At 50.6% G+C, this 27,446-nt stretch overlaps 1 protein-coding gene across 2 annotated transcripts in view; it reads right to left on the bottom strand.

The window, feature by feature from the left end:
* Nucleotides 1–4,220: 4,220 nt before the first annotated feature.
* Nucleotides 4,221–27,446, bottom strand: part of SCARF2 (scavenger receptor class F member 2) — a 94,887-nt gene continuing 71,661 nt past the window's right edge. Inside the window, exons 9-11 of one of the 2 annotated variants that reach the window (XM_054006296.1) lie at nucleotides 23,650–23,771; nucleotides 7,659–7,811; nucleotides 4,221–6,517 (exon numbers count right to left, since the gene is read on the bottom strand). In XM_054006296.1, coding sequence (XP_053862271.1) covers nucleotides 5,286–6,517; nucleotides 7,659–7,811; nucleotides 23,650–23,771 — 1,507 coding nt within the window. In that variant the 3' untranslated portion in view covers nucleotides 4,221–5,285. The remainder of the gene's footprint in view (nucleotides 6,518–7,658; nucleotides 7,812–23,649; nucleotides 23,772–27,446) is intronic. The other variant, XM_054006298.1, reaches the window with a different exon arrangement.

Raw genomic sequence — 27,446 nt, 5'->3', positions numbered from 1 at the left:
GAGGCGGGGGGCCCTTCAGTGCTGCCGAAGACGCGGAGCGACTGAAGGGCCCCCCGCCGCCGAAATGCTGCCGAAGACCCGGACCGCCGCCGGGTGAGTACAAGCGCTGCACCTCCCCTGCTTTGCCCCAGGCCCCCTGAATCCTCTGAGCGGCCCTGGCTGTTTGGGGAGGCGCAGCTTTCCCTGGCCTATGCTACCCACTGCATGCTCTCAGGCCAGAGCAGACAGGGGCTCTTGGGGGAGGCAGTGAGAGGCAGAGTAGGGTGAGGGGAGGAGAGGCAGAACCAGGAGTCCCACCGAGCCAGCCAGGCTGAGAGAGAGCAAGGACACTCCAAAGCTCTGGTTTAAGGCAGCATTACCAACTCCAAGTCAGCCCCCCCCCCCCCCCCCAAAATCATGAGCCTGGCTTAAAAATCACAAGATTTAAAACAATAACATTGTGGGATAAGTACATTTTCTGGCTGGTCTTTGAACCTTTAGGGCAGCGTTTCTCGAACTGGGGGTCCCTACCCAAATGGGGGGGGGGGCGCAAGCCTATTGTAGGGGAGTTGTGGTATTGCCACCCTTACTTCTGTGCTGCCGTCAGAGCTGGGGGGCCGGAGAGCGGTCGCTGCTGGCCAGGCGCCCAGTTCTGAAGGCAGCGCCGCCGTCAGCAGCAGTGAAGGAGTAAGGGTGGCTTGGTATGGGGGGGGCATCACTCCCTGAAATATTTTCAAAGGGCGTCCCAGCAAAAAAACATTTGAGAACCTCGGCTTTAGGGGTTGTGTTTTCCAGCTTGTCTCTGCACCCGCGAGGGCTGGCTGGTCAGTCTTGTTTGTAGTGGAAGCCGGGGCTCTAGAAGCAGGGCAGGGCTTTAATAGAAGCACCAAGGATCCCGATGCAATTGCGTGAGTGGCAATACCGGGAGAAGGTGGCGGTGGGGAAACAGACAACCCAAGAGGAGGAAATGGAGCCTGGTGGGAAGGAAAACCCCAGCAATCAGGGAGGTGAGTGGAGGGTCCTCAATCCACTGCCTGATACAAAGGGAGAGGATAGGGAGAGCAACCCCCGCCCCCCATGGGCCAAACCAGAGCTGTGGGGGCAGCCTAGCCATCACGTGCGAGTTCTGTGGGTGGGCATGAGTGGCCGACCGAGCTGATCACCCTAGGGCTGGAGCGAGACTCCCATAGGGTGTCACATCCGGTAAGCGAGGGAGAGTGTCAGGCGAGGGGGGAGGTGTGTGACAGAGTTGGGCAGCAGTAGCTGAGCCGGCACACAGATCGGACCCCCGTGCCCACCTCACAACGGGAACTGCGCCCCATTGAGAGCTCGGCATTGGCTGGAGAGAGGTAAAAGGTGAATGAACTCATTAGCCCAGAGGTACCAAAGGCACAAGTAGGATGTGAAAGAGAGGAACAACCACAGCCACGTGCTCCCCGCCCTGCCTTGTCCCTGGCACTCTGTGGCACGGTAGCTAGAACACTGCATAGGCTGTAGAGGTGGTGGGAGCGAACGCTGTAACTAAACCGCACACGGGGTCTCCGAGCCGTTTGGGGGTGAGAACGTAGGCAGGCGCAAGCCCGCCATGCCAGTGCCCTAACGATCACTGTGCTACTTAGGTGGCGCTCGCACGCTTTCTGGGGCTGGGTTTGGTCTGCTACGCTGGGGACAGGCTGACCTGGCTTTGGCACCGAGAGGGATTGAGGCGGAGCATCCGCAGCAGCGATCGTGGCTTCCCTCCGGCCTGCCATGTGCCTAAGGGTACGTCTACACTGCAATTAGACACCCGCAGCCGACCCGTGCCAGCTGACGCGGTCTCAAGGGCTGCTGGGCCGTTTAACTGCGGTGTAGCCCTCTCCCAGGAGCCTGGACTCCAGCTCAAGCCCAGACATCTACACTGCAATTCAACAGCCCTGCAAGCCCGTGTCAGCTGGCATGGGCCAGCCCTGGGTTTCTAATTGCAGTGTAGACACACCCTAAATATCTCTGTGAATCTGGACCCCAGGCTCTGCCCCTCTCCTTTACATTTCCTACAGGCTCGCGCAAGCGGCTCCCTGCTCAGCTTGCCCGCTCCTGTGAAGCTCTCTCTTGGGCACCTCACTCGCCCCCTACAATGCCTGGGTGCCTTACTTGGTGTTGTGCAGGGTGCCTAGGAACTGGGCCTTGCAACGCCGCAGTCCTCTTTGTGGAGCGAGCAGTCAGGGCGGGATGTTTCAAGGGATTTAGGCTCCTAGAGCTGTTGCTAGGCTGTGAGATGGCCATTATTACCTAGCATAACTCCTGTGGAAAGCAATGCGAACTAGGTGCTTGGGCACTTCTGCAAATCCCATTAGGTGTCCAAAAGCATCCTCAGGCACTTTATATCTTTACCAATCTGGTCCTGTGGGCCTCCTGGCTAGCCTCACTGTCCTCCGGTGCCAGGGGTGAATTCAACCAGTTTGAAAGGGGCCTGCTGAGGGAGCCAGCCTAGGAGTCTCTTGTAGATGGAGGGCACAGTTTGTGTCCACTGCCTCCCCAGTTATCCAAGGGTCTTGGGGGCTACTTCAAGCTCTTCTGCCTTGGTGAAATTGTGAAAGGCCCACAGAAGCTAAGGCAAGCCCACCGACCTAGCCCAGCTCACACCTTTGTGGCTCATCTGGTTCCCTTCCCTGCTGCTCTTATACAAGGGCTACAAAACCGTCCCATTGCACCTCAGGAGGGCGTCACAGCGTTGCTAACTCTTGCAGTGTTGTGATTCTGGCCCCTGCTGCAGGAGCTCTCATGAAAAGCTCCTACCATCAATAATATGGGGGGAAACACAGCATGAGTGAATGCCTGGTTGCCTAGGGGCAGATGTGGTGAGATACAAGTCAGGAGATCATGAGTGGTAGCCCTAATTCTTCCACTGCCAGTTGAGAATATATCTGCCCTGCTTCTTATTAACCAAGGCCTCATATTGCTGTCTGAGGGGAGAGAACAATAGCTCATCTATTTTCCCAGCTACAAAAATGAGCGCTTGCCCAATGTCACTAATGGTAGCGATGAAAATGGAACACAGGCCTCTAACAGAACAGACCCACATCTCATCTACTTTGCCACACTGCCTTTCAGAAGGAACGTGCCAAATTATGTGCTTGTGCAACCCCCGCTAACAGTGTGGCTGTGTCACCCTCTAGTGGCTATACTGCATATAGCGGTTTCTGACTTTGCGACTGTCTCCACGCTAACAGCTGGTTCTTCTTCAAGGCGTGTCTCTATGGGTGCTCCACTTCAGGCGTGCCTGTGCCTCTTGAGCCCTTGATTGGTGCAGTCTAGCTAGCAGTGCCTGTTTGGCTCATGTAGGCGCCCTATGCCTCCTCACGGCAGACACCGAGGCTATTATAGGGGTGCACAGGCAAAATACCCTCAGTTCCTTCGCTCCCACCTCAGCCTGAGCGAGAGTCCTAGCATGTCCCCCTAGACTGCTCAGCCTTCTGGTTTTTCTTGCAGTTAGACAGTTTCTAGTTGTAAGTGAGGGTTCAGCAGAGTTAGTTTAATGATTTTACATCCAGAGGTCCAGGATTCCATCCCTGCTGGGACCCCCAAAGAGGGGCTTTGTCAGACATGGCTATACTGTCTGTAACCACTCGAGAGATTTGGGCACCTACCTGCTTAGCTCATTTGAAAATTCTGGCTCACATGAATTTTTGGGGTTCAGCTCATGACTTTGAAAGCTTTAGGCTGGCAATATAGGGCCAGCTCCATTTCCCTTTTATTGGCTTCCTCTTTTCGGTATGGGGCTTGTTTTGTACATAATGGACTTATCGGTGGCTAGGCCGTGGGCTGAGTGGGCCGAGAAGCAGCTTCAGGTTCAATCCAACTAGCTCAGAGGCCCTGATGCTGAGGTGACAGAGCACATGAATGATAATGCAAATAGCTTATACCAATCCCATAACTGGGCCTTGCTGAAAAGCAGCCACCTTGGGGGTGGGAGAGGGCAGCCATTTAATACAGTGTGCCCTGCACTGGGGTGCCAGGCAGGGACTTGGTTTGTGTCATTGAGATGTTTGGATTTGAAGGTCTCTTCTGCAGGTGCATGGCTCCCCCCTGTAATCTGCAAGGAACTCCACGTCCCCTCCAGAGGGAGGAGGGCTGGGTCCAGGGGCAGGGTGCTCACACCGCTAAGCATTAAAATAAAACAAAAGGAGCCCGGTGGGAGCCTTAATGCAGCCACGCAGCAGGCAGTGATCGGCAGAGGGCACGGGAGGAGAAAGCACCAAAGGTAGAGAAGAAATACACTTTTATTAGGAAAGCTTTCTGCAGATGTGCCAAATTCTGTAGTACCAATCACGCCACACAGCTCCAGTGGAATGGACCCCCTTAACCGGGACAGCCTCTTTGAATGGCGTCAGGCCATAAATAGTACTTTCTTCACAGCCACCACCAGCAGCAACATCCTCAGACACCAGAGGGGGCATCAGTCGAAACCAGCTCGACCCCACGCTGACCGAAGCAGCGTCCCTGCAGAGGAAGGTGATGCCCGGGGGAGTTTACATCTTCAGAAGATAAAAAGCTACATGGCAAGGAAGAAACACAAACTAAACCCAAGACAGTGAGCACCGTTGGTCCCAGTGCTCCACCACTCTGGATCACGCAGGATCCGCAGCCGGCTCCTTTCTGCCAGGATGGACCACACAGGATGGACTTCAGGATGGACCACACAGGGGCCCTGGGCACATGGCTAGCAACAAGGGAAGACTGGCATTGGCCTTGTCTGCCCCTCTAATACACGGAGCAAGAGCCTTGGCCTCTGGCTGCCATTTGCCAATGTGAATGCGACAGACCGGATTAGGATACAGGAAGCAAGCTAATCCGTTACTGCAGAATACAACATGGGGATTTCTAGTAAACAAGCACTGCTTATGCAACCAATAATACTGCTACAAAAGGGCAAAGGCCCTGCTCAGAGTCTCATGCAGCCCCCCCTCAGAACTCAGGGCAGGTCAATGCCACCCTGCCAACCCTTCCACATCAGGGGAGCTCCATGCGGTCCTTCTCCCTGCAATAGAAACGGGGGACGCAAGCTGCTCCGGCCCCCGTGAGGAGAAGATACATGGCAGAGGGCACAGCGCAGCTTGGGAGGTGGGCGTCTGTGATGGGCAAAGAGTCCGAGGCCCCAGTGCAGGACAGAGATGGCTCGGAGGCGTCTCCAGAGCCCACTTCCCAGTTCAGACCTCCATTTCCACTGACCCTTCCTGCAGACTTGCTGAGAGCAGAGCGGCTTCCTCTGCCTGCCAACGCTTGTCTGGTGCAGTACCAGGCCGGCACCTGGGGCCCACGGGACTCCTCTACTGAACTGTCTGAGGGGGCATTATGGCTGCTTTGGGCTGCTCCAAGGTGGCTTCTCTGCTCTTCTTCCTAGGGGGCTTTTTAATGGGTGTTTTTTTGCCGGTCTGGTCACTCAGGGGCACGTGTTCCTGGCTGCTGCTGGAATTTTGCTTCTCTGCCCTTTTGGCCTCATTGACCGTGGTCTCCGACACGGGGCTGATCAGTTTCTGCAGGTTGGGGGAGGTTGGCAGCGCCGGCTTGCTGGATTTCTGGCTGCTGCTGGTGGCCACGGAGCGCTTGGCTTTCTGCGGAGGGGTGGGTTTCTCCCTCTGGGGCTGCAAAGGGCTCACCCCATTTTGCCGGGCACTGCCATCGCCCTTGTTGAGGCTTTGAGTCTTTTCCTTCAGTTGAGCGGCCAGTAAAGTGGCTGCCTCCGAAGACAAATGGGGGTGGACGGCCTCGGAGCGTAGCTTGCTGTGACTGGGACTCCGGGGGGCTTCTCTGCCTTCCCCTCCTTTCCTGTCTGGGTGGTAGGTTCCCATTTTTTTCAGAGCATTTTGGACGGCCCCATTGATGTTCTCCATCTGCTCCGAACTGGCCTTGGTCTTCTGCTTGGGCTTGGATGGTGACTGGGGCTCCCCAGAGAAAGAGGCTTTGCCCTCTGGGAAGCTCAGCTCTTTCAGATGTTTCTGCGCTTTCTCTTTGCTCCTCGCGCTGCCCTTGTCATCGGCTTTCCCATGGAGGCCGGCCGAGGTCTCACTCGGGCTTCTCTTCCTCTTGGCCTGAGGGTGCTCAGAGCAATCAGGCTGCATGGCCGCTCTCTCGGGCGACCTGCTGGGAGCGGGGAGCGAGTTGGACTGGTTGGAGTTGTACTTCCCATGGATCCAGGACACTTTCGGCTTTGTGGAGGGATCAGGGGGAGGGGGCTTGGTTCTCTCCGGGGAGGGGGATTTACCATTCACTCCAGGGCTTTTGGTGTCCACTGTATTTTCATCTTCGTCCTTGGACTGCTTGGAGAGGCGGGCAATTTTGGCATAGAGGGCTCCGCTGGTGGAGCCAGAGCCACAGGACGACCTTTCGCTGTCGGAGGATTTGAGCAGGGGTGTTTCGCTGCTGTCTGCTTGGAAGGCCTTGACGGAGCCCGTCTCTTTCAAGAAGGTATACTCTCCAGCCTCCTCTGCGCTGATTGGGGGTGCCAGCTTCTCCACCAGGCTGCAGGCAGGGCCTCTCTCTTTGCTTTCACCCACACCCTCTGCAAAAGAGAAAGCACAGATACATTACACTGTGCCATGGTGCACAGGAGACAGGATGGGGCATGAGGGCCCCACAGCGAAGGGACGGGAGGAAAGGGTTGGGACACAAGTTATAATCAGGCAATGCTTTATACTACCCCCATGGGCCTTCTGTCCCTGCTATTCACTGCCCTATGGACCTTGTACCCCTTCCCATAGTCCTGTTATATACCCACACACATCCATTGTCCCATAGGCCTCATACCCACCCCCTCACATGGGCCTGCCATACCATCCCCACCAGACACCCCCTCAGAGCAGAGCAGCCTCGTTTGTATGTTGGGGTTGGCTCTCTTGAAGGGGTTGGTCAGACAACCTAGGGCAATGGAGCAGCCAGAACACAGCTCAAAACCCCTCAGTACAATAACAAGGCCACATGCTGGAGGCTGACAACCTACAACTAAGGTCCAAGAAGGTCCAAGGCCCATGCTTCTGGGACAAGAGCCTGCTGAGACATGGATTGCCACGAGGTGAAATGCTTGGCCCTCCTAAAGGTTGATGCGGCATCCAGGAGTCCTGGGCCCAGTGTCCCAGAATGAGGATCTGCAGGAACAGGGTCCATTCTGAGCAGAGACATTTGTTCTTTTGGTTGCTAAAATAACCATGGCTTTTATTTTAGAGCAGCTTTGGCATTGTCGGGGTGTTGGTTTGGTTGCTTTATTTTTGAAGGAGAAAGAATCATCCCATTGGCTTGGGAGAACCACACAAAGCATTGCACACACTCTGGACAACTTCAAGAGCAGAGGAACCTCCAGGATGAGCCTTGGCAGCGTGCCTCTGAGACGTCAACTAGCCAGAGGAGGAAGGAGTGCAAGTGGGGGCAGGCGGGGCAGCATCTCTGCTGAGCTCCCATCTGTTGGGCAGGGCTGTCTTTCGGCGGATGGGTGGGCTGGTGCCAATCCCAGTGTGCACTGACAGACATTCTGTATCACTCCCCACTTGTGAAGGCATGTAACCCCCCTGTATCACAGGGGTTGCCGTGCCAGGGGAACAACCCAGAGCTGGAGAGCCCAGATTGATTAGCAGTGGCAACGGGGATCATCCTATCCAGCAGCACTATCAGGCTCCTGGCTCTGCCCACCCTGCCCAACGTCCACTCACCCTCATGGGGTACACAGTACACTGGTCCCTCGTCGGTGGTGTCAAAGGAGGAGAAGGAGCCCCGGGAGGACCAGGAGGGAGATGGTTGTTCCACTACCGATGGTGGCTCAATGAAACTGCAGTTCATGGTGTTCTCCAGGTCATGGTGAGCCACTGCAACGGGAGAGAGCGGAGAGTTTAGAGCAGCGCTCTCACATCACCTCCCACGTGCACGCCAATCTTCCTTGTACAACCTTGGGGGAGAGAGAGACTCCCACTCCCAGAGAGCCAGTTCAGTTTCCAGAGAGTGCCCATCCAGAGCCATCCTAGCACTTCCAATAGGGGCTACATACCAGGGAAACTGGTTGAAATAATAATTAAAAATAAAATAGTAAAACATCTCGATGATCATGGTATGATCTGAACTAACCAGGGTGGCTTCTAAAATGGAAACTCATACCTCTCCAGTCTATTACAATGTTTTGAATGTGTCACTAAAAATAGCTGGTAAAGGGAGACATAATTATTTGTGCTTTCAAAAAGCCTTTGAGAAAGTCTCTCATGTGAAAGTTTTAAGACAACTAAGTTGTCATGAGTTGCAAGGTGAAATATCGTCATGGATAGAAACTAGTCTAATGACAGAGAGCAAAGAGTAGGAATAAACAGTCAATTTTCAACCGCAGTGGTTAAGCGGAGGTGTCGCAAGGCTCCATACTAGGCCCTGTTTTATTTAATAGATTTGTTAATGGTCTGGAAATGGGGAGGGGAAGAAGGGTGGTGGCAAAATTTGCAGATTACACATCATTTAGGTTAGTCATTAGTAGAGAGAACAATTGTGGATATTAATGATGTTAATGAATTTATATATCGACTGCTCTCTGCATTATATATAGTGAAGCCCTGTATATTATGCTTCAGGGAGGAGGGATAGTTCAGTGGTTTGAGCATTGGCCTGCTAAACCCAGGGTTGTGAGCTCAATCCTTTAGGGAGCAATTTAGGGATTTGGGGCAAAAATCTGTCTGGGAAGTGGTCCTGTTTTGAATAGGGGGTTGGACTAGATGATCTCCTGAGATTCTATGATTCTGTGCTATGAAAATGCATACCCTTCCCCCCCGCTTGGAATAGTGAGGGAAGAACAAGCTGTAACTATCTGCAGAATGTACTTTTGGTACTGAGCTACACTGGACACCACTGGGTTGGAGCCAGACACAGGCCCAGTGTTAATGATTTACTGGCGTATGGACAATGGCTAGAGCTGATCAAAAAGAAGAGAAACAATGTGAAAATTTTCAAAATGTTGAAGTTGTTTCCTTTTTATATAATTCAAACCAGAACAATATTTTATTCATTTGACTATTTTTACCAAAGATGTATTGAAATGCAAGGTAATTTACATCCAGAGAAATAATTCAAACCAATCATACACCTCACTGGGTCTTTGATTCACAGATTCCAAGGCCAGAAGGGACCATTGTGGTCATCTAGTTTGACCTACTGTATGACACAGGCCAGAGAACTGCCCCAAAGTAATTCCTAGAGCAAAACATTTAGAAAAACATCCAATCTTGATTTGAACATTGACTGTGATGGAGAATCCACCACAGCCCTTGGTAAATTGTTCCAATGGTTAACTGCTCTCACAGTTAAAATTTTACACCTTATTTCCAGTCTGAATTTGTTCAGCTTCAACTTCCAGTAATTGGATAACATTAGACCTTTCTCTGCTAGACTGGAGAGCCCATTATTAAATATTTGGTCCCCATGTAGGTACTGATAGACTGTAATCAAGTCGGCCCTTAATCTTTTCTTTGTTAAGCAAAAGAGATTGAGTTCTTTGAGGCTATCGCTATACGACAGGTTTTCTAATCCTTTAATCATTCTCATGGCTCTTCTCTGAACCCTCTCCAATTTATCAACCGCCTTCTTGAATTGTGGGCACCAAAACTGGCCACACCAGCGCCAAATAAAGAAGACCTGAGCATTGTTGTGGAGATCTCTGCTCCATTTGCAAGAGCGACCAAGAAAACAAACAAAATGTTTCGGTGCGTAAGGACTGGCATGGAGAATAAAACTGAAAATCTCGGCATGCCAGTGTAGATATTCGATGGTCCGATCTCCTATGGAACACTGTGCCCAGTTCCAGTCCACGCGGCTCTAAAAGGATATTGCGGAAATCGAGGTGGTTCAGACACAGGAATGATTAGAGGCATGGAAAAAGTTCCAGATAAGGAGGGATTAAAATGATGGGGATTGTTTGAAAGGAGACAAATAAGATGAACTATGATAAAAAATAACCTAGCCCTAACTGATGGGGGTCAGGAGGAACTCCCCACGCGCCTACTGTCTCCCGTCATTGCCAACTGCAGGTGTTCTGAAGCGGCTGAAGAGTGCCTGAGAGCCAGGCTCAATGAAGAGGGAATGGCTGTGGAAACAGCTCACCAGAGTGCAACCTGTGAGTAGCTGGCTCCTTGACACACTGGGCCCCGCCTTGGGAGTGAGCCGGCAGGCTGTGCAGTGCCAGCTCCAGAACAGGAGGCTCCCCCAGGGAACAGCGTTTCCTGTCGCTGTTTGGCTCGCACATCTGGCGCGGGGTGACTTGCAGATAAATCATAGGCTGACAGTGGCTGGGAGAAAGCTGGCCACTTCCTATGGGCTCCTTCCACGCTGCTGGAGGTTCAGTCACTAAACACAGACTGAATTCCCGCTTAGGCTCAAAGAGAACAGCAGCACTGAGGTTCCCCACTCACCCGAGGCAAGGGGCCTGCTGTGATATATGGTCTTTCCTGCCGTAGTTCCCAGGAGGTGCTAGAGGTTTCACCTGAATATCATCCAGGTGGCAAACACGGGGGGACAATGCCGCTAGGGAGCGCTAACCTGCTAGAAGGTTTTCTCTTTAAAGGTCCCACGACACTTTGGGCAGATTTCAGAACTGCTGGTCCCATTAAAGCATTGGCAAAACTCCCACTGACTTTGATGGGGTTCAACTTTCACCCTGGCCTCCCTTTTTGCACTCTCAGTTTTTGGGCACAAAAATTGCAGGCATAAGTTTGCAAAATCTAGAGAAGAAAGGCTGTGACCCCATTCAGACTCCCGTAAGAGCCAGGGTGCTATGCCCAACGTCCTGGCCAAACTCCTACTCAGACAATTCCACCCGGCCTCTGTACATTTTCCCTGTAGTAGCAATTGGACTGTGGTATTCGCCTTCATTTCCTCTCCTAAACGGCTGTGTAGTGTAACATAGCTGCCGAGTCCCGCTCCTGCGGCGGCTGCATTTTAGTGGCAGGTGACATAATCGCTATATATTTCTAACTTTGCAGTCTCATGTGGGCGTGGGAGGGAGGGTTGTGAGACTGAATGAGTGTTTACAGAGCACTTTCAGATCTTCAGGTGGGACATGCCAGAGGAGCAAGAACACAAAGCTGCGCTTGGCACATTTCCACGTGAAGAGGCAGGCCCGGGGTTGAGTCTGGAGGTGGGAGGGCAGTGCAGGTCTGGGGAGAGGACGTCAGTGTGTACAGAGAGGCGTATGCAGGGGGGCGGAAAGCGCATAGGATGTTGAATACTTCCTGTATTTTAATGCCAAGTATTGCTGCTGATTTCCTAGGCAGGGCAGGTTTTGTGTGGCACAGGCAGGGCAGTGAGAGGAAAGGTTTGCTGGATTTCCCTTGCTGCTCATGGAGTCATACGTGTGCGGGCCAGGAGGCGCCATCCCAACTGAACTCCTACATAGCCTGTGAGGAGGCTGCGCGGAGGCCAGGCCAGCCCCGCATCAGGACTGGAAACGAAGGCAAAGGCAGATCCCTGCTCCAGCTGCTCTTCTGATGCATGGTTCCATGTGGCACGCAGGAGGCTCCCTCTGAGCCCAGGGCAGCCCAGCTTCTGTCCACGCGTCACATTCCTTGCGGCACACGGAAAAGCCAGCAGTAGCATGGCCCTGCCTCCTGGGGGATGAGGCTGCGTCTGTGGCAAAGTCCCAGAGAGCCCCGTTGGATCAGCTTAGCAGCGATGACTCCGGGATGCAAAGCAGCTTTCCCAGTGGCTGGGTGAACAGAGACTTACTCACAACCGGAACACCCTCAAAGATGGAGGACGCTGCCCATACGAAGCCAGTCTCCTCCAAGCAGTGCCGGCCCACGGCGAGGAAGGCTGGGATGGACTCCAGAGGGCTAGTGTTGAGCAGCAGCTGGCTCGCAGAGCGGAGTATTCTTAGCTCCCGGCTGTTCTCAGATCATTCCTTTCCCCCGTTCAGTCCCAGAAAGTGACAGAAAGAAATCATCCCTTCGTCGTTGTTTAAACGTCCAGAGATTTCAAACAGGGAAATGAAGCCCGGCCGGTGAGAGGGAGCGTTTGCGAGCAGCTGCAGAGGCGAGAGGAGCGCCAAGCCAAGACAGGCCCCAACTAGCCTGAGGCGTGATGCCTATTTGTGAAATAAACACGTGCTGAGGAGTGTGTCTCGGGGCTGGTGCTATTTGTATGTAACAAAAGACCGCACGGCAGAGCAGATGCGCACGGAGGCCCCAGGAACCTTTCTTCTGGCACCAGCTGCTGGCGGCCTGGTCTAGACTGAACGAGGCGAGTTTTCTCAAATCAGCAGCTCTGAGGTTTCTGAGACTGGCCCTGGTGGTGCTTCTCTTGAAGGGACCGCATGGGGGGAAAGGCCGCTGTGGTTCCAGAGGGTCGGGATCTTACACAGCTGGGCTCATGGCCTGAACATTTGGCATGCTCCTCCAGAGATTCCAGCAGCAAGGAAGAGGCGGGATTTGAACTCGCGCTCTCCAGCTCAGGCCACCTTTCCCTAAGCCAAAGGGGTTTAGATCACGGCTTGGTTCAGCTACACTGTGGTGCCCTGTCGAGCTGCAAGGAGACATTTTGATGAGGAGTTGCAGCTGGGGTTCCCTAGATATTGGACTACAGGCCCCTGTGCGGGGGCTGTGAAGCTTTAGGTGAGGCTCCTGTGCTCTGAGGACCTGTGGCTACCTTTGTGGAGCCATTGTGGCACTTGGCAGGCTCAGGCACCATTCTTTGGGAGTTAAAGAGGGTAGAGACCAACCACCACCCTGTCACCTTCCCCTGCACCTCAGACATTCCTCCGATCGCCATATCTCTACACCACAGGGGATGAAACAGGTTTCCTTGTCCCCCTTCCATGTCTCCCCCCAAACCCTCCTACAGTCGCCGTGTCGAAACCCTAGGAAGTCACATAAACAAACACTTTGTACAGCCAGGATGAAGGTTCAGTAAGTGCAACATCCCCCAGTGACCCCTGTAGAAGCAAGGGAACGGTAAGCCGTGGGACAGACCCTAATGGGCTCATGGTACATTTCCACCAGCAGCGACACACCACCTCTTCCCACAGAACTTCGCCAGCGAAGGAAACCCGCTACACACCACGCATTGGTCCCCTCCGCAGCATGGCACGATTCTTAGCGATGACGTCATGCTCCCCCCACAAACATGGAGCCCACTGGAACCCGGACTCTGCACATCTCTCAGCACTGAGTATTTGCTGAGGTTGTAATTAGGGTTGGGTGTTATTGAGGAGACCCCCCCGGATTGACCACAACCACGTAACACATTTTTATACATCACTCTCTTGTCTTCACTAAGTGCTGAGCGGTGTTTAAAAGCACATTCGCACGCGTCTTGCTGGACAAACCCAGTCTAGACAAACCCAAAGTGCATTTCACTTTGTAAACAGTTCTGCTCCGTCTCTCACTTTCTAGTTTCTATTCAAAATTTTCTTCAGCAAATACTTACCCTTTCTGACCAGTGACTGGCCCTCACTGTGCCTTGCTTATCTTAAAACATTTGGAGTTTTTATTTTCCTGGGTTTATAAGGCTTGTTTTGAGGATTATCACAATATCCCTGCACTGTATATTACCCTGTCTTACTGACAGGGACTCGCAGCCTTAACTCCTCTTAACGTATTTTTTTTTCTGGGAATTTCCTTGGGTTCTTTTATTGTAAAATTTCATCCATGAAACAAGAAACTCCCAGAGAATGTCCCCAGGGTTTATTTTTAATGATGTGATTATATGAAGTGTCAACCTCAGGTCGTATTTATTGTAACTTCCAGGGCCAGACTCACTGGTACGTTCTGGTTGCTCACCCCACTCTGGAGCAGTACAATGCAGCCATAGCATAAGGCCACTTCAGTGGGTGCGCACTGCTTTATATCACCTAAAGCAATATAGAGCAACTGCGGTGTATGCCCCAGTTCCCTCTCCCTCCTGTACACACCCTAAACTCCTCCTCCTTCCTGTATCCCCGCACATACCTCAGATCCTCCTCCCCTCTGTAACCTGGGCATTCCCCTAGACACACACACAGACCCTGTAGAGAGCAGGGGACTTGCATGGAACATTTAAAGGTCAAGGGGCAGGAAATTGCTTCTTGCACGTCCTCCTCAGCTTCATAGATTTATAGATTCTAGGACTGGAAGGGACCTCGAGAGGTCATCGAGTCCAGTCCCCTGCCCTCTTGGCAGGACCAAATACTGTCTAGACCATCCCTGATAGACATTTATCTAACCTACTCTTAAATATCTCCAGAGATGGAGATTCCACAACCTCCCTAGGCAATTTATTCCAGTGTTTAACCACCCTGACAGTTAGGAACTTTTTCCTAATGTCCAACCTAAACCTCCCTTGCTGCAGTTTAAGCCCACTGCTTCTTGTCCTAGCCTCAGAGGCTAAGGTGAACATTTTCTCCCTCCTCCTTATGACACCCTTTTAGATACCTGAAAACTGCTATCATGTCCCCTCTCAGTCTTCTCTTTTCCAAACTAAACTGCAAGACAGGAGCCCTGATCGTCAGGACCTACAGAGATTTGCAGCACTAAGACTCCCATTTGCAGACAGGAGATCTGCAGCACAAGGACTGCATGCCACAAGGGACCGTGCTTGGCCAGCAGACCCACAAGCATTGCCTACCTTTGGACCTCCATGGACCACTGCGTTCTGAGGCTGCAGGAGAAGCCGAGAAGGGCTATTTTCAGCGGGACTGAGGACCATTAAAAAACAAACAAACCCTGAGGAAATTCTCACACACCAACTTGGCTGTGGTTGCTGGCACAGACAAGTAGGGTGAGCACGTTACCTTCCAAGAACAGGAAAAACACACAAATACTGGAAACCCAGGCAAGGCGGGGTTACAACTGCACTTGTAGTACGTGTCACCAGACAATCCCCCTGGGGCAGAGGGCAGAATTAGGCTGGGTGCCTTGTGTTCAGACATGCACCTGTCACTGCATTTCCTGGGGTTTGAATAGTGTTTGTGTTTGTTTTAATTCTAAGGCCCCTGCAAGGTGCCCCTGTGCACTCCCAGCACTGACCTGCACCAGGAACTCCACCTGAACTGATGCATTCGCATGGGACCTTCAAATTACCCTGGACAAGACTCTAGAGAAGGCCAGTAGGGACCCTTCTGGCCTGAGGAATTCTTTTCCATCTTTAATTTCTATACAGAACATAGAATAGACTCATAGAATATCAGGGTTGGAAGGGACCTCAGGAGGTCATCTAGTCCAACCCCCTGCTCAGAGCAGGACCAATACCCAGACAGATATTTGCCCTAGATCCCTAAATGGCCCCCTCAAGGATTGAACTCACAACCCTGGGTCTAGCAGGCCAATGCTTAAACCACTGAGCTATCCTCCCCCCCCAGCAGGCAGACTGGATGGTCTTGCACAGCTTTTTCATCTGTGATCCTGCACTGAAATGCTAATGTCTGTCACGGGCTGTCATAGGAACACAGGCCCTGTACAGCCCAGGTCACAGCAAGGTTCCACCTTGCCCAGTGTCCTATCTTCGAAAGTGGCCACACCCAGCTGTCCAGAGGAAGGGGTAAGAACCCCCTACCAGACAATTCTGGAATTGCACGTGCAGAGGGGAGTCAGAACAGTCCCAGTTTTTAATCTCTCCTCATATGGAAGCTGTTCCATACCCCTAATCATTTTTTGTTTCCCTTCTCTGTACTTGTTCAATTCTAATATGTCTTTTTTGAGATGGGGTGACCAGAACTGCACGCAGTATTCAAGATGTGGGCATACCACGGATTTATATAGTGGCATTATGATATATTCTGTCTTATTATCTCTCCCTTCCCTAATGGTTCCTAACATTCTGTTCGCTTTTTTCATTCTTGCTGCACATTGAGTGGATGATTTCAGAGAACTATCCACAGTGACTCCAAGATCTCTTTCTTGAGTGCTAACAGCTAATTTAGACCCCATCACTTTGTATGTATAGTTGCGTATAAGTTCCAATGTGCATTACTTTGCATTTATCAACACTGAATTTCATCTGCCATTTTTTTGCCCAGTCACCCAGTTTTGGAAGATCCCTTCATAGTCTGCTTCGGACTTAATTATCTTGAGTAATTTTGCATCATCTGCAAATTTTGTCCCTTTTCCAGATCATTTACAAATATGATGAACAGCATTGGCCCCAGTACAGCTCCTTTAGGGATCCCTCTATTTGCCTCTCTCCTTTGTGAAAAGTGACTGTTTATTCCTATCCTTTCCCCCCTATTGTTTATACACTGATCTATGAGCGAACCTTCCCTCTTATCCCATGACAGCTTACTTTGCTTAAGAGCCTTTGGTGAGGGACCTCGTCAAAGGCTTTCTGAAAGTCTAAGTACACTACATTCACTGTATCACTGTTGTCTACATGTTTGTTGACAGCCTCAAAGAATTGGAATAGATTGGTGAGGCATGATTTCCTTTACAAAAACTGTGCTGATGCTTCCCCAACATACTGCGTTCATCTATGTGTCTGATAATTCTGTTCTTTACTATAGTTTCAATCAATTTGTCTGGTACTTTAGTTAGTACTCATTGGCTTGTAATTGCCAGGATCACCCCTGGAGCCTATTTTAAAAATCAGCATTACATTAGCTATCCTCCAGTCATCTGGTACAGAGGCTGATTTAAGTGATAGGTTACACGCCACAGTTAGTGGTTCTGCAATTTCATATCTGAGTTCCTTTAGAATTCTTGAGTGAATATCACCTGGTTCTGGTGACTTATTACTGTTTAATTTATCAATTTGTTCCAAAACCTCCTCTATTGGCACCTCAATCTGGGACAGTTCCTCAGATTGGTCATCTAAAGGAATGGCTCAGGTGTTGGAATCTCCCCCAGGTCCTCTGCAGTGACAGTAGATGCAAATTATTCATTTAGCTTCTCCACAGTGGCCTTGTCTTCTTTGAGTGCTCCGTTAGCACCTCAGTCATCCAGTGGCCCCACTGATTGTTTGGCAAACTTCCAGCTTCTGATGCTGTTAGTTTTTGTGTCTTTTGCTAGTTGCTCTTCGCATTCTTTTTTGGCCTGTCCAATTATACGTTTACACTGACTTGCCAGAGTTTATGCGCCTTTCTATTTTCCTCAGTGGGATTTGACTTCCAATTTTTAAGATATCTTTTGGTCTCTAACTGCCTATTTTACTTTGTTTAGCTGTGGTGGCATTTTTTTTTTTTGGTCCCCTTACTGTCTTTTTTATTTGGGGTATATATTGAGCCTCTATTATGGTATTTTAAAAAGTTCCCATGCAACTTGCAGGCATTTCACTTGCGTGACTGTTCCTTTTAATTTCCGTTTAACTCGCCTCCTCATTTTGGTGTAGTTCCCCTGTTTGAAGTTAAATGCTACTTTCAAGGATGTTACATGTAATTACATTATGGTTGCTGTTACCGAGTGGTTCATATATATTCACGTCTTGGACCAAATCAAGAATTGCCTATCCCCTTGTGGGGTCCAGGAGTCGGACTAGCTGGTTCAATAAACAGTCATGAATGGTGACTAGAAATTTTATCTCTGCAGCTTGTGCTGAGGTGACGTATACCCAGTCAATAAGAGGATAGCTGAAATCCCCCATTATTATTGGGTTTTCTGGTTCTGTAGTCTCTCTAATGTCTCTGAGCATTTCACAATCACCATCACCATCCTGGTCAGGTGGTCAGTAGTATAGTCCTACTGCTATCCTCTTATTATTCAAGCATAGAATTTCTGTCCATAGCAATTCTATGGTACTGTTTGATTCATTTAAGATTTTTACTATATTTGATTCTGTGCTTTCTTTCACATACAGTGCCATTCACGCACCAGCAGGATCTACTCTCATTCCTGTATATTTTGTACCCTGGTATTACCATGTCTCATTGATTATAATTGTTCCACCCAAGTTTCTGTGATGTCTATTATATCAATATCCTCATTTAATACCAGGCACTCAAGTTCACCCATCTTAGTATTTAGACTTCTTGCATTTGCATACAAGAACTTACAAAATTTGTCAATATTTAGTTGTTTGTCTTCATGTGATGTAATTCAATAGGACTTTTTTTTGTTTGACTGTTTCTCTTCAGTTCCTACCAGTACTTTATCAACATCTATCCTCGCCTTCTTACAGTACTAGGATATAGAGAATTTGTTAATAGATCCTCCCCTAAGGGATGTCTCTCTCTGAACCGTGTGCTCCTCCACATTCTCGGCTTTCACCCAGCCCTTAGTTTAAAACCTCTATGACCTTTTTAATTTGACATGCCAGCAATCTGATTCCATTTTGGTTTCAGAGGCGCCCATCCTCCTTTCCCAAAAGGTCCCCAGTTCCTAATTAACCTAATGCCCTCCTCTGTACACCCTCATCTCATCCACACATTGAGACCCTGCAGTTCTGCCTGTCTATCTGGCCCTGCACATGGAACCAGAAGAATTTCAGAGAATGCTACCATGGAGGTCCTGGACTTTAATCTCTTACCTAGCAATCTACATTTGGTCTCCAGGACCTCTCTCCTACCTTTCCTTATTTCATTGGTACCTACATGTACCACAACCACCAGCTCCTCCCCAATACCTCACATATGTCTGTCTAGATGTCTTGAGAGATCTGCAACCTTTGCACCCGGTAGGCAATTCACCAGGTGGTTCTCCTGGTCATCACAATCCCATATATCTGTATTTCTAATGATGAAATCCCCCATTACTATTACCTGTCTCTTCCTAATAATTGGGGTCCCCTCCCTCAGAGAGGTGTTCTCAGTGTGAGAGGAAACCATGACATCATCTGGAAGGAGGAGCCCAACTATGGGATCACTTCCCTCTGCTCCAGCTTAATGTTCTCTTTCCCTGAGACTTTCATCCTCCTCTACAGCACAGAGGCTGTCAGACTGGGGGTGCTGTGTCCCGGAAAGTCTCCTCTATGTACCTCTTTGCCTCCCTTAGCATCTCCAGTGTAGCCACTCTGGTCTCCAGAGCCCATACTGTGTCTCTTGAGGGCCAAGAGCTGCTTACCCTGAATACACACATACGCCACCAGCCCACAAGGCAGGAAATCCTACATGCTGCATTCGGTGCAATAACCTGCATAGCCCCCACTCTGCTGCTGGACTTCTGCCTGCATTCTCTTTACGCCTGCAGGGTTTCTTTTTGTTTTTGTGTTTTTTTGTTTCTGTGTGTGTGTTTCTTTGGGGGGCCGGGACTATTGGCCTAAGTTTAGAGAATGTTTGTTAGGCATATTTGGCTCTTATGTTCCCTCTCTAAATGCCCCCGCAAAACTCCACTGTTTGCTGCTCCTCTCTGCTAGCTTCTCTGGTCGCTTAGGAGCTGGCTTTAAAAACCCTTGTTCTCCCTGAGTTAGCCCCCCTCCTTCGTCTGGGATCCTAAAGGGGATCAAAGGAAGCAGGTTAGAGCCTGGTCAGGAAGCTCTCAGCGGAGCCTAGTGGGCTGCTAGGCTCAGCTAGGGTGACCAGATGTCCCAATTTTATAGGGACAGTCCCGATTTTGGGGTCTTTTTCTTATATAGGCTCCTATTACCCCTCACCCCATCCCGATTTTTCACGCTTGCTGTCTGGTGACCCTAGGCTGAGCACACGGCCCCCCAGACAGACCACACTATAAACTTCAATCAAGCAGCCCCACGGCAAGCAGACTTGCAGACAACAAACTCACTCCATGTGCCTCCTTCACCTGGAGAACTAACTCGCAACCTCCCGTTCGCTGCTCCTGTTCACTGGGTCCTGCCCTGCTAGAATCCCTCTGCTTTTTTCCTGCTGCCCCCTGTGGGCTCATTCACGCCAGTGCAGAATAGGTGTAAAACACTACTGCACCACAATGGGAGTGCCTTGCACTCCTGCGCATAGGTGCCAATGGCTTCAGCCAGCTCGGATCTGACCCACGGCCTGTCCCTGACTGACCCAGGCTCTGCCCTTCTCCGCTCACGGGGATGAAGAACAGCACCAAGCTGGATCTGGCAAGAGGCACAACTGGACGCTGCAGGCCCACGAACGGGCATTGCTTGGGCTGTGTTCAAAATCCCAGTGGGGGTCGGGCGACGGGGCTGGTTTAGCACCCAGCCTCTCCCGGAGCTCCCAAACCTCGGACCGGATTTGTGCTTGTTCCTCGAGGGGCTGAAGCCAGACTCCCAAATGGGAGGGCGTTTGCCCCTTCCTCCCGACAGGCTGCACTTCTACTCCTGGCACTTCCCCTTCATCCCGCTGAGGAGCTGCGGGGGGATCGGCCTCCAGCCCACTCTGAAGCCAGGATAATAGTAAGACCACATGGCAAGGGCTGCGAGCCAAGGCAAACAGAGCAGCCTGTGACCAAAGCATTTCATTCCAATGAACTAACAGCCCCCTGGCAACACAAACAGTCTCTGCGGCTGCCTGCCTTCCCCTCGCCTTAGCGGGAGTACCGTGTGTGACAGCCGAGCATGGCTCCTTGGCCTTTTGCTCGGCAGGCCCTGAGGAGCCAGCCATGCTCCTGGGCAAAGAAGCCTTCCTGTAACGGTGCATTGCCGCTCAGCTAATTAAAGCCAGTCGAAGAGATAGTGGGGACTCTGCCCTTGACGGGTCGGGAGGAGCCGTGCCAGTCAGCCCGGGGCAATACCTGCTGAATGGGCGAGTGACGTTCGGGAGCTCAGCCGTAAGGCGCAGCCTTTCACAGAGCCAGGGCCCAAGAGGAGTTCTCCCTCCGTCTCCCTGTTTACACAAACGTCTGATTTGCAGCCTGCTCCAGGAAGCGCACACAGCTCCATTCATCCTTCCCCACCGGAGCCGCCGCTCTTCCAGAAAGGCCTGCTTCACTCGCTCCCATAAACCCAGCGTTTGTTATTGTTTCGGGGTAATGGTCCTCCCGCTTCGGTTCTCTTGGCTCCCAGCCACAGTCCTAGAGCTACAGCTCCGCCACGAGAAAGCAGCACCTCAGGAGAGCAGCGATCGGCGCTGCCGCCCGCAGTGGAGGGGAGCAGCAAGGCTCACGTGCCGTGGGCTCTTATTGAGAGCTGGCACCTTAGTGCCCCGGGCTTTGGGGAAACTGAGGCTGGGATGGGAATGGGGCGGCTCGGCTCTTCTTCAGTGTGGGGCTGGGGGAGGAAGTTACACCCCAACCACAGCACAGGGGCAATCACTCAGTTATTACAACCCAACCCAAATGCATTGCAGGTAAGACTCCCAGCCAACCTATCCCCCCCGCCTCACTCTAGCTCCACTGTACAGCATGGGATGACAAGAAATATGCCCCTTTAAAGGAGGCTCCAGGGACAGATCGTGGATGGAACATGGGTACCAGAAGCAGTGCAAAGGTCCGCAAAGGCATTCCCACCCCCTGCGCAAACACCACTGGGATGTGTGCGAACCGCCTGGTGTTGCCCAGACTCTATCCTAGCAGCCAAGCTGCGGGCAGCTCCGTGGGACACTTCATGCAAATTATTCAGGGAGCTCTTTGGCAGACTTCCAAATAATTTGCATGTGACCATAAACTTCCAGGCAGTGACAGGAACATGGCAGTGAGTTGCACAGATAGTGGCAGCTGTGGTTGGAGCAGGTGAGTGGGTTCTGGAGAGAGTCTCAGGGGGATAGATGGGTTGGTGCTGGGGCGTCTGGGAGAGGCTGCGGTAGGTGAGTGCATGGGTTTGCAGGTGGAGGTATCTCGTGGGCAGTTGGATGGGTGCTGGAGTTCCTGCAATGTGTGATGGCAGTTCCTGGGGGTACTGGAGTAACTGGAGGTTCTGGGTGCCTTTAGCAATGCTGCCAGCTATCACAGTTTTATTGCAAATCTCATAATAGTCGGTGTTTTTCTAAAAGCCCTAGCTCCTGGAGTCAGGTGATTACAGGAGAATCTCACCTTGCATTAACAAAGGTTAAGGTCACAGGTTCTCCACAGCCATGGCAGCTTTCACATTACACCTTGCTACTAGAACATGGGTACAAGGAGCAATGCAAAGCTCTGCACTAAGTGTCACATGAAGCCGCCCAAAACTTGGCAGCCATGATAGCGTCTGCGTGCATCAACTCTGCATCGCTCATTATACGCATGTTCCATCAGCAAGGTATAATGTGAAAGCTGTCTGGGCTGTGGAGAAAAACGGGACCCTTCAGGACTCAACCCCCAGAAGGCAAATAAACATTTATTTTAAAAAATCCTGTGATATTTAAGCTCATGTCATGATTCTTGCACACTGGATTTTGGGTGTGCAGATCCTGCCAGCTCTCCTGCTCCAGATTTTGGTGGGGTAAGCTCTGCATGGACACCCAGAGCAGGGCTTCTCCCCCCCCCACCCTCTGTGTGGCTGGGTAGTGTTGAGCAGGATCTTCATCTTTAACATGAACAAGGTGTTTCGCTGACAGCCCAGGCTGTATTTGGAGAATTTAAATTCTAAACGAGACCTCACTATTGTCAACCAACAGCACATTCCAACGGACAATTTGCACCTCTTTGTGTCTCCGGCCACATCACACATGACACACGATGGAAGCAACAGGAGATTCAGAAATGAACCACCACACTGTGACAGCAGGAAGGTTTTAACCCCCCAGCACAAACATGAGCCAGGACAGAGAACAGCTAAGGCATCAGCAAGCAACTTCCACAAAGAAATTAAAGACTTGTTGAAAACTCCTCACATTGCTACACACAGCCCTGCCACCCACTGCAAAACTCACTGCTACACATGGCCCTGCCACCCACTGCAAAACTCATTGCTACACATGGCCCTGCAACCCCACTGCAAAACTCACTGCTACACACGGCCCTGCCACCCATGCAAAACTCATTGCTACACATGGCCCTGCAATCCCACTGCAAAGCTCACTGCTACACATGACCCTGCCACCCACTGCAAAGATCACTGCTCCACACAGCCCTGCCACCCACTGCAAAATTCACTGCTCCACATGGCCCTGCAACCCAACTGCAAAGCTCACTGCTCCACATGGCCCTGCCACCCACTGCAAAATTCACTGCTCCACATGGCCCTGCAACCCAACTGCAAAGCTCACTGCTCCACATGGCCCTGCAACCCAACTGCAAAACTCACTGCTCCACATGGCCCTGCAACCCAACTGCAAAACTCACTGCTCCACATGGCCCTGCAATCCCACTGCAAAACTCACTGCTCCACATGGCCCTGCAACCCCATTGCAAAACTCTCTGCTCTCATTGCCACACACGGCCCTGCACTCTCTTCTTCAGACTGAAACGGAGGCAAAGGGACTTTGCACGGAGTACAGAAGGGGAATACTCCGGAACACACACAATGGCACACAGCACAACACAACATAGCACATGCATACTTTACATCCAGCACCACATACAACCCCATCAGTTTATCCATTGCAACGCAACACAACAAACACACATTACACCTCCTTCAACATATACATACCATGCATTCAGACATCACAACAGCAAATACAGCATAATCTAGTTTTAGCAGGGCACACATTCCACACTTGGCTCCCATAGCAGCTGGAGTCGGGGGGCCAATAGCTCCTTGCAGCAGGACCGTGAAGTTTCCTGTGCCACACAGGGTGAGCATACTCTGAGCAGCAGGCAATGGAGTTGGGATTGATACTTGGTTGTTGATTGCCGAGGGCCCCTTAGCTGTTGATTTGCTTGCTGCTAGCCTTGGGGGATAGTGGGTTGTCTAGGTTGGAGCCTTCTGCTCCTTCCACAGCTGGGTTAGGGGCTGGAAAACACACACCAGAGCAGTTAATGAGCCCTACCACCTTACCGACAACTTTAGGCAGTTTCTGGCGATGCAGAGGAATTCGGGGGAGTTTCATGCTAATTCGACTGAACCGGCCACACAAGCGCCCTGGCGATTTCTTGCTTGCTGCTGGGTCCTGGTTCCCACTGCAAGAAAATACTGTGCGTCAGTCAGAGAGCTGGCAGAGCAGGAGCGGGTGCAGGGGTATGTATAGGGAGCACAACAGCCACATGCTGGAGACGTTTTAGACGGGCCAAGCCTGGGCCTAGAGCCAATGCTGGGAGCCCCAAAGCAAAGTGCATGGTGAAGGTGGCTTCATTTATCCCGACACGGCCCTAGGTCCCCAGAGAGCTGAGCTGAGCAGGGTCCGTACTAGCACAGAATGGGAATGTGGGCACAGCACCACCTCATCCTGGTGCAGGGTCCCCAGGGGGAACCATCGCCAGCGAGGTGCCAGACTAGACATGGGTTTACGATCTTGGCCGTGAGCAGCCCAGGGCTGGACAGTGAGACGTGCGTGTCGGCATCTGCGCTCCCAGTGGCTCAGCCCTGCCCTTGGGCGGTAAATTTAGTCTCAAGTGCGATTCTGACCTGCCGGGTACCTGAAGCTCAGTAATTTACTGGCCTCTATAAAGCTTGCTAATGGTGCTGGCACCTGTATCCTCAGAGAACAGCCTGCTGGGGGTTCTAGGAAATCTCTTCCCACTTGTTCCTCTCTGCCACCACGTCCTCTCTCATTATCCACCGTTCCTGACCTCACATGAGGCCTTCAGCCTCTATGCTCCAATCCAGGCTGGGCTCACAAATCCCATTCAAAGGTACAACTGAATTTCTTATTACTGCACTGACTCTGCCCCAGCTGTGCCATCCTGGAGAGCTGCTTCTCCCACAAACACGTGTGCTCTCCCATTCCACCCCTTGAACATGGGGGGAACTCCCGAAGGCATTCACGCTCTTAGTGGATGTCTAATTCATGTCCTCTTTCAGACCTCTCCTTAACACCTGGCAGTGCTTTGGCTGGGACCGCAAAGCCCACCCCTTGGCAGTGCTTTCATTGGGACCACCTGCAGCTTCTGAGACTACACCTGTATGCCAGTGCATCCCCTTTACTGTCTCCCTCCTCTGCATGCTGTGTCCTCGCTGGTACCGAAAGCACCCCTGTATTCACACCCAAGATTGTCATAATCTTTGTGCAAAATATGTCTTGTGAAGTATCATTTAAAAACGAATGACACACTGATCATCAATCTTGTTGTGTAATGTGTGTACAAAATGCATATTAAGCATTATGAACATAAGCCAACATTATAATGCGTTTATCAGACAAGTCGGGGGTGGGGGTAAACCAGTTTCTCAAAGATGAAGGACAAGTCGACATCTCTAGCCATCAAAGTTGACTGGCAATCACCTGTCAAGTGGCCATTCTTTGGCAACGAATCGGGGCAAGAACAGATCCATCAGCATTTTAGCAAACACCACCATGGAACCACTAGACTCCATATCTTGGCTCTTGGGCCCCCCTTTACATCTCAGGCCTCCACCTGTCATCTCCCTATGGGTAAGGACCCATGTGCTTCATCCTCCAGATTGGGGTTTTAGGCTGCAGTCCCCATGCAATTCACGGTGACTATCCAAGCAGGTGTGTCCAGTGCCTGCTATTGTCTTCTCTCCCTGGGTCTATAACAGGGTTACCAATCAGCAACCAGCTTTCCCAGAGCACAGTCCTTTTATTTAGGACAAAAACATTACAAAGGAAACCTATCATAGCACAATACACAGTCTACATGAATGCCAGCTTCCCAGGGGTCACCAATCTTCCACATGGAGACCCTGGCAGGTTCCAGGCCTTCCAACCTGTTCACCAGGCTTGCAATCTCATGTCAATTTGAGGAACCAAATGAGGGACTTGAGTCAGGTCACGCACCCCACTTATACCAAAAGCCTGTTCTTCGTCTGCTGGATCTGAGCCAGTCTATGCAATTCCCCCTGGTGCTGGGGTGGGCCTTCTCTGGAGTTGTTCACCTGTCTGGGCATTTGCACTAATAACGCATCCCCCCCACTGGTTTTAGCTCCTCCATGAAGCTCTGTAACCCTTCCCCACGGAGGTAGAATACAATTCCTAGTTCCCAAAGACACAGAGAACACTTATAGAGATACATGTGTATGAATAAGCCTAGTGCCCACAGTGCACATCTCAGTATACCGGTCCATGCTTCCAAGATCTCAGATCTGTGTCACTAACAAAAATGTTCTAAAATACAGATTTTAGGGGGGGGGTATTCTGGGCAGGTGGGTGGGCAGGCAGGGGTTCCCCTACAGTATTTGCAATCCAAACACAACAGTATGGGACTTCTGCAGGAGACCCACAAAGTGAAGCCAACCAGTCTAGGTTTGGTGTCCAAGCTGAGTGAACAGCAAATCTAACAAATGCAACAGTAAAAACACTACAGATAATGAACTTGCTTCCAAATTGAGGGAAGAAGCAGTGTTTTACCATGAATCTTGTGTCTGATGTTGTATGATTGAAAATGACCATGTATATCATTGTTGCTATCACTGTCGTCCAATTGCACTAAATTATGATACAAAGTATATCACGTAAGGTGTCAATGGAAAAGTTACACTCCGTCAAGTATGAGTATCCTGGTTAAATCCATGTATCTTCACTATATCTGAAGTTATGAGTATTGGCTATGTATTTGTATCTCAAATGTGTTTACTCTTGGGGTGACACCCACAAGGTATCCAGTCTCGCCAGCCCTTTTGTGAATGGACTATTTAAGCTTGATGGGCCATTAAGAAGAATCAACTCTCTAGATAGCGCTTCCTGAGGATGCCTCAGACAGAAAGGAGCCAATGGCTAACCCTGTGATTCAGCAAAATATGTAAGCGCATGTGATGTGGACATGTGACCTCGGACTCCATCTTTGTCAGTAACTTTCTGTATGCAGGGGCTGTGGGCTTTGGAACAGTAAATTTCCATGCACATAGCAGAGGATATAAAAGACATCCGAGACATCTCCATTTTGCCTCATTCCTACTCCAATTCTCTGGATTGTGGATTTACAACTAAATAGAGTATTTTGAACTATGGACTGAGGCCCTTCCAATCTTTCGGAAGTTACCAGAGAGACTTTTGCAAACCAGCAGACTGTTCTATCACTGCTATGAACCTGATCTATGAACACTGAAAATCATCTATATGTATATGATTCTTTAACTATTCAATACACTCTTCCTTCTTTTATTAATAAATCTTTAGTTAGTTTCCTAAGGATTGGCTGACAGCATGATATTTGGGTAAGCTCTGAGATACATATTGATCTGGGGGTAAATGTCTGATCCTTTGGGATTGGGATTGGTAGACCCTCAGATATGGTGACTTGGGTTTTCAGTAACATCTCACTATATTAGACAAGTGGCTATTCTCTGACTGGAAGGATGTAAACAAGTATTTACAATTCACCTGTAGGACAGTTTGCAGAGCATGTACGGAATGGAACGGCCTAACCCCATGACTTAGCAAGGGTTTTTCTAGCACAGAATATAAAAAGAGTGGGGGAAATGGTTCTGGTCACTTCTCCTCTCCCACCTCTACTGATGGCAGCAAGATTGTTAGAAAGACAAAGAGCCATCACTGAAGTGGGGATAGTGGTCCTAGCTGGAAGGTTTTCTAGTTAGTATGGACTGCTGAAAGCTTTTGGGTGAGAAACAATTTTTTGGTTTCAAATCTTATTTAGCTTGTTAAAGTTTAGAAAATACACCTCTACATATCGCGACCCGATATAACACGAATTCGGATATAACGCGGTAAAGCAGTG

This window comes from Malaclemys terrapin, chromosome 16, assembly GCF_027887155.1.
Source record: "Malaclemys terrapin pileata isolate rMalTer1 chromosome 16, rMalTer1.hap1, whole genome shotgun sequence".
Taxonomy (NCBI): domain Eukaryota; kingdom Metazoa; phylum Chordata; order Testudines; family Emydidae; genus Malaclemys; species Malaclemys terrapin.
This window is presented reverse-complemented; position numbering and strand designations above follow the sequence as displayed.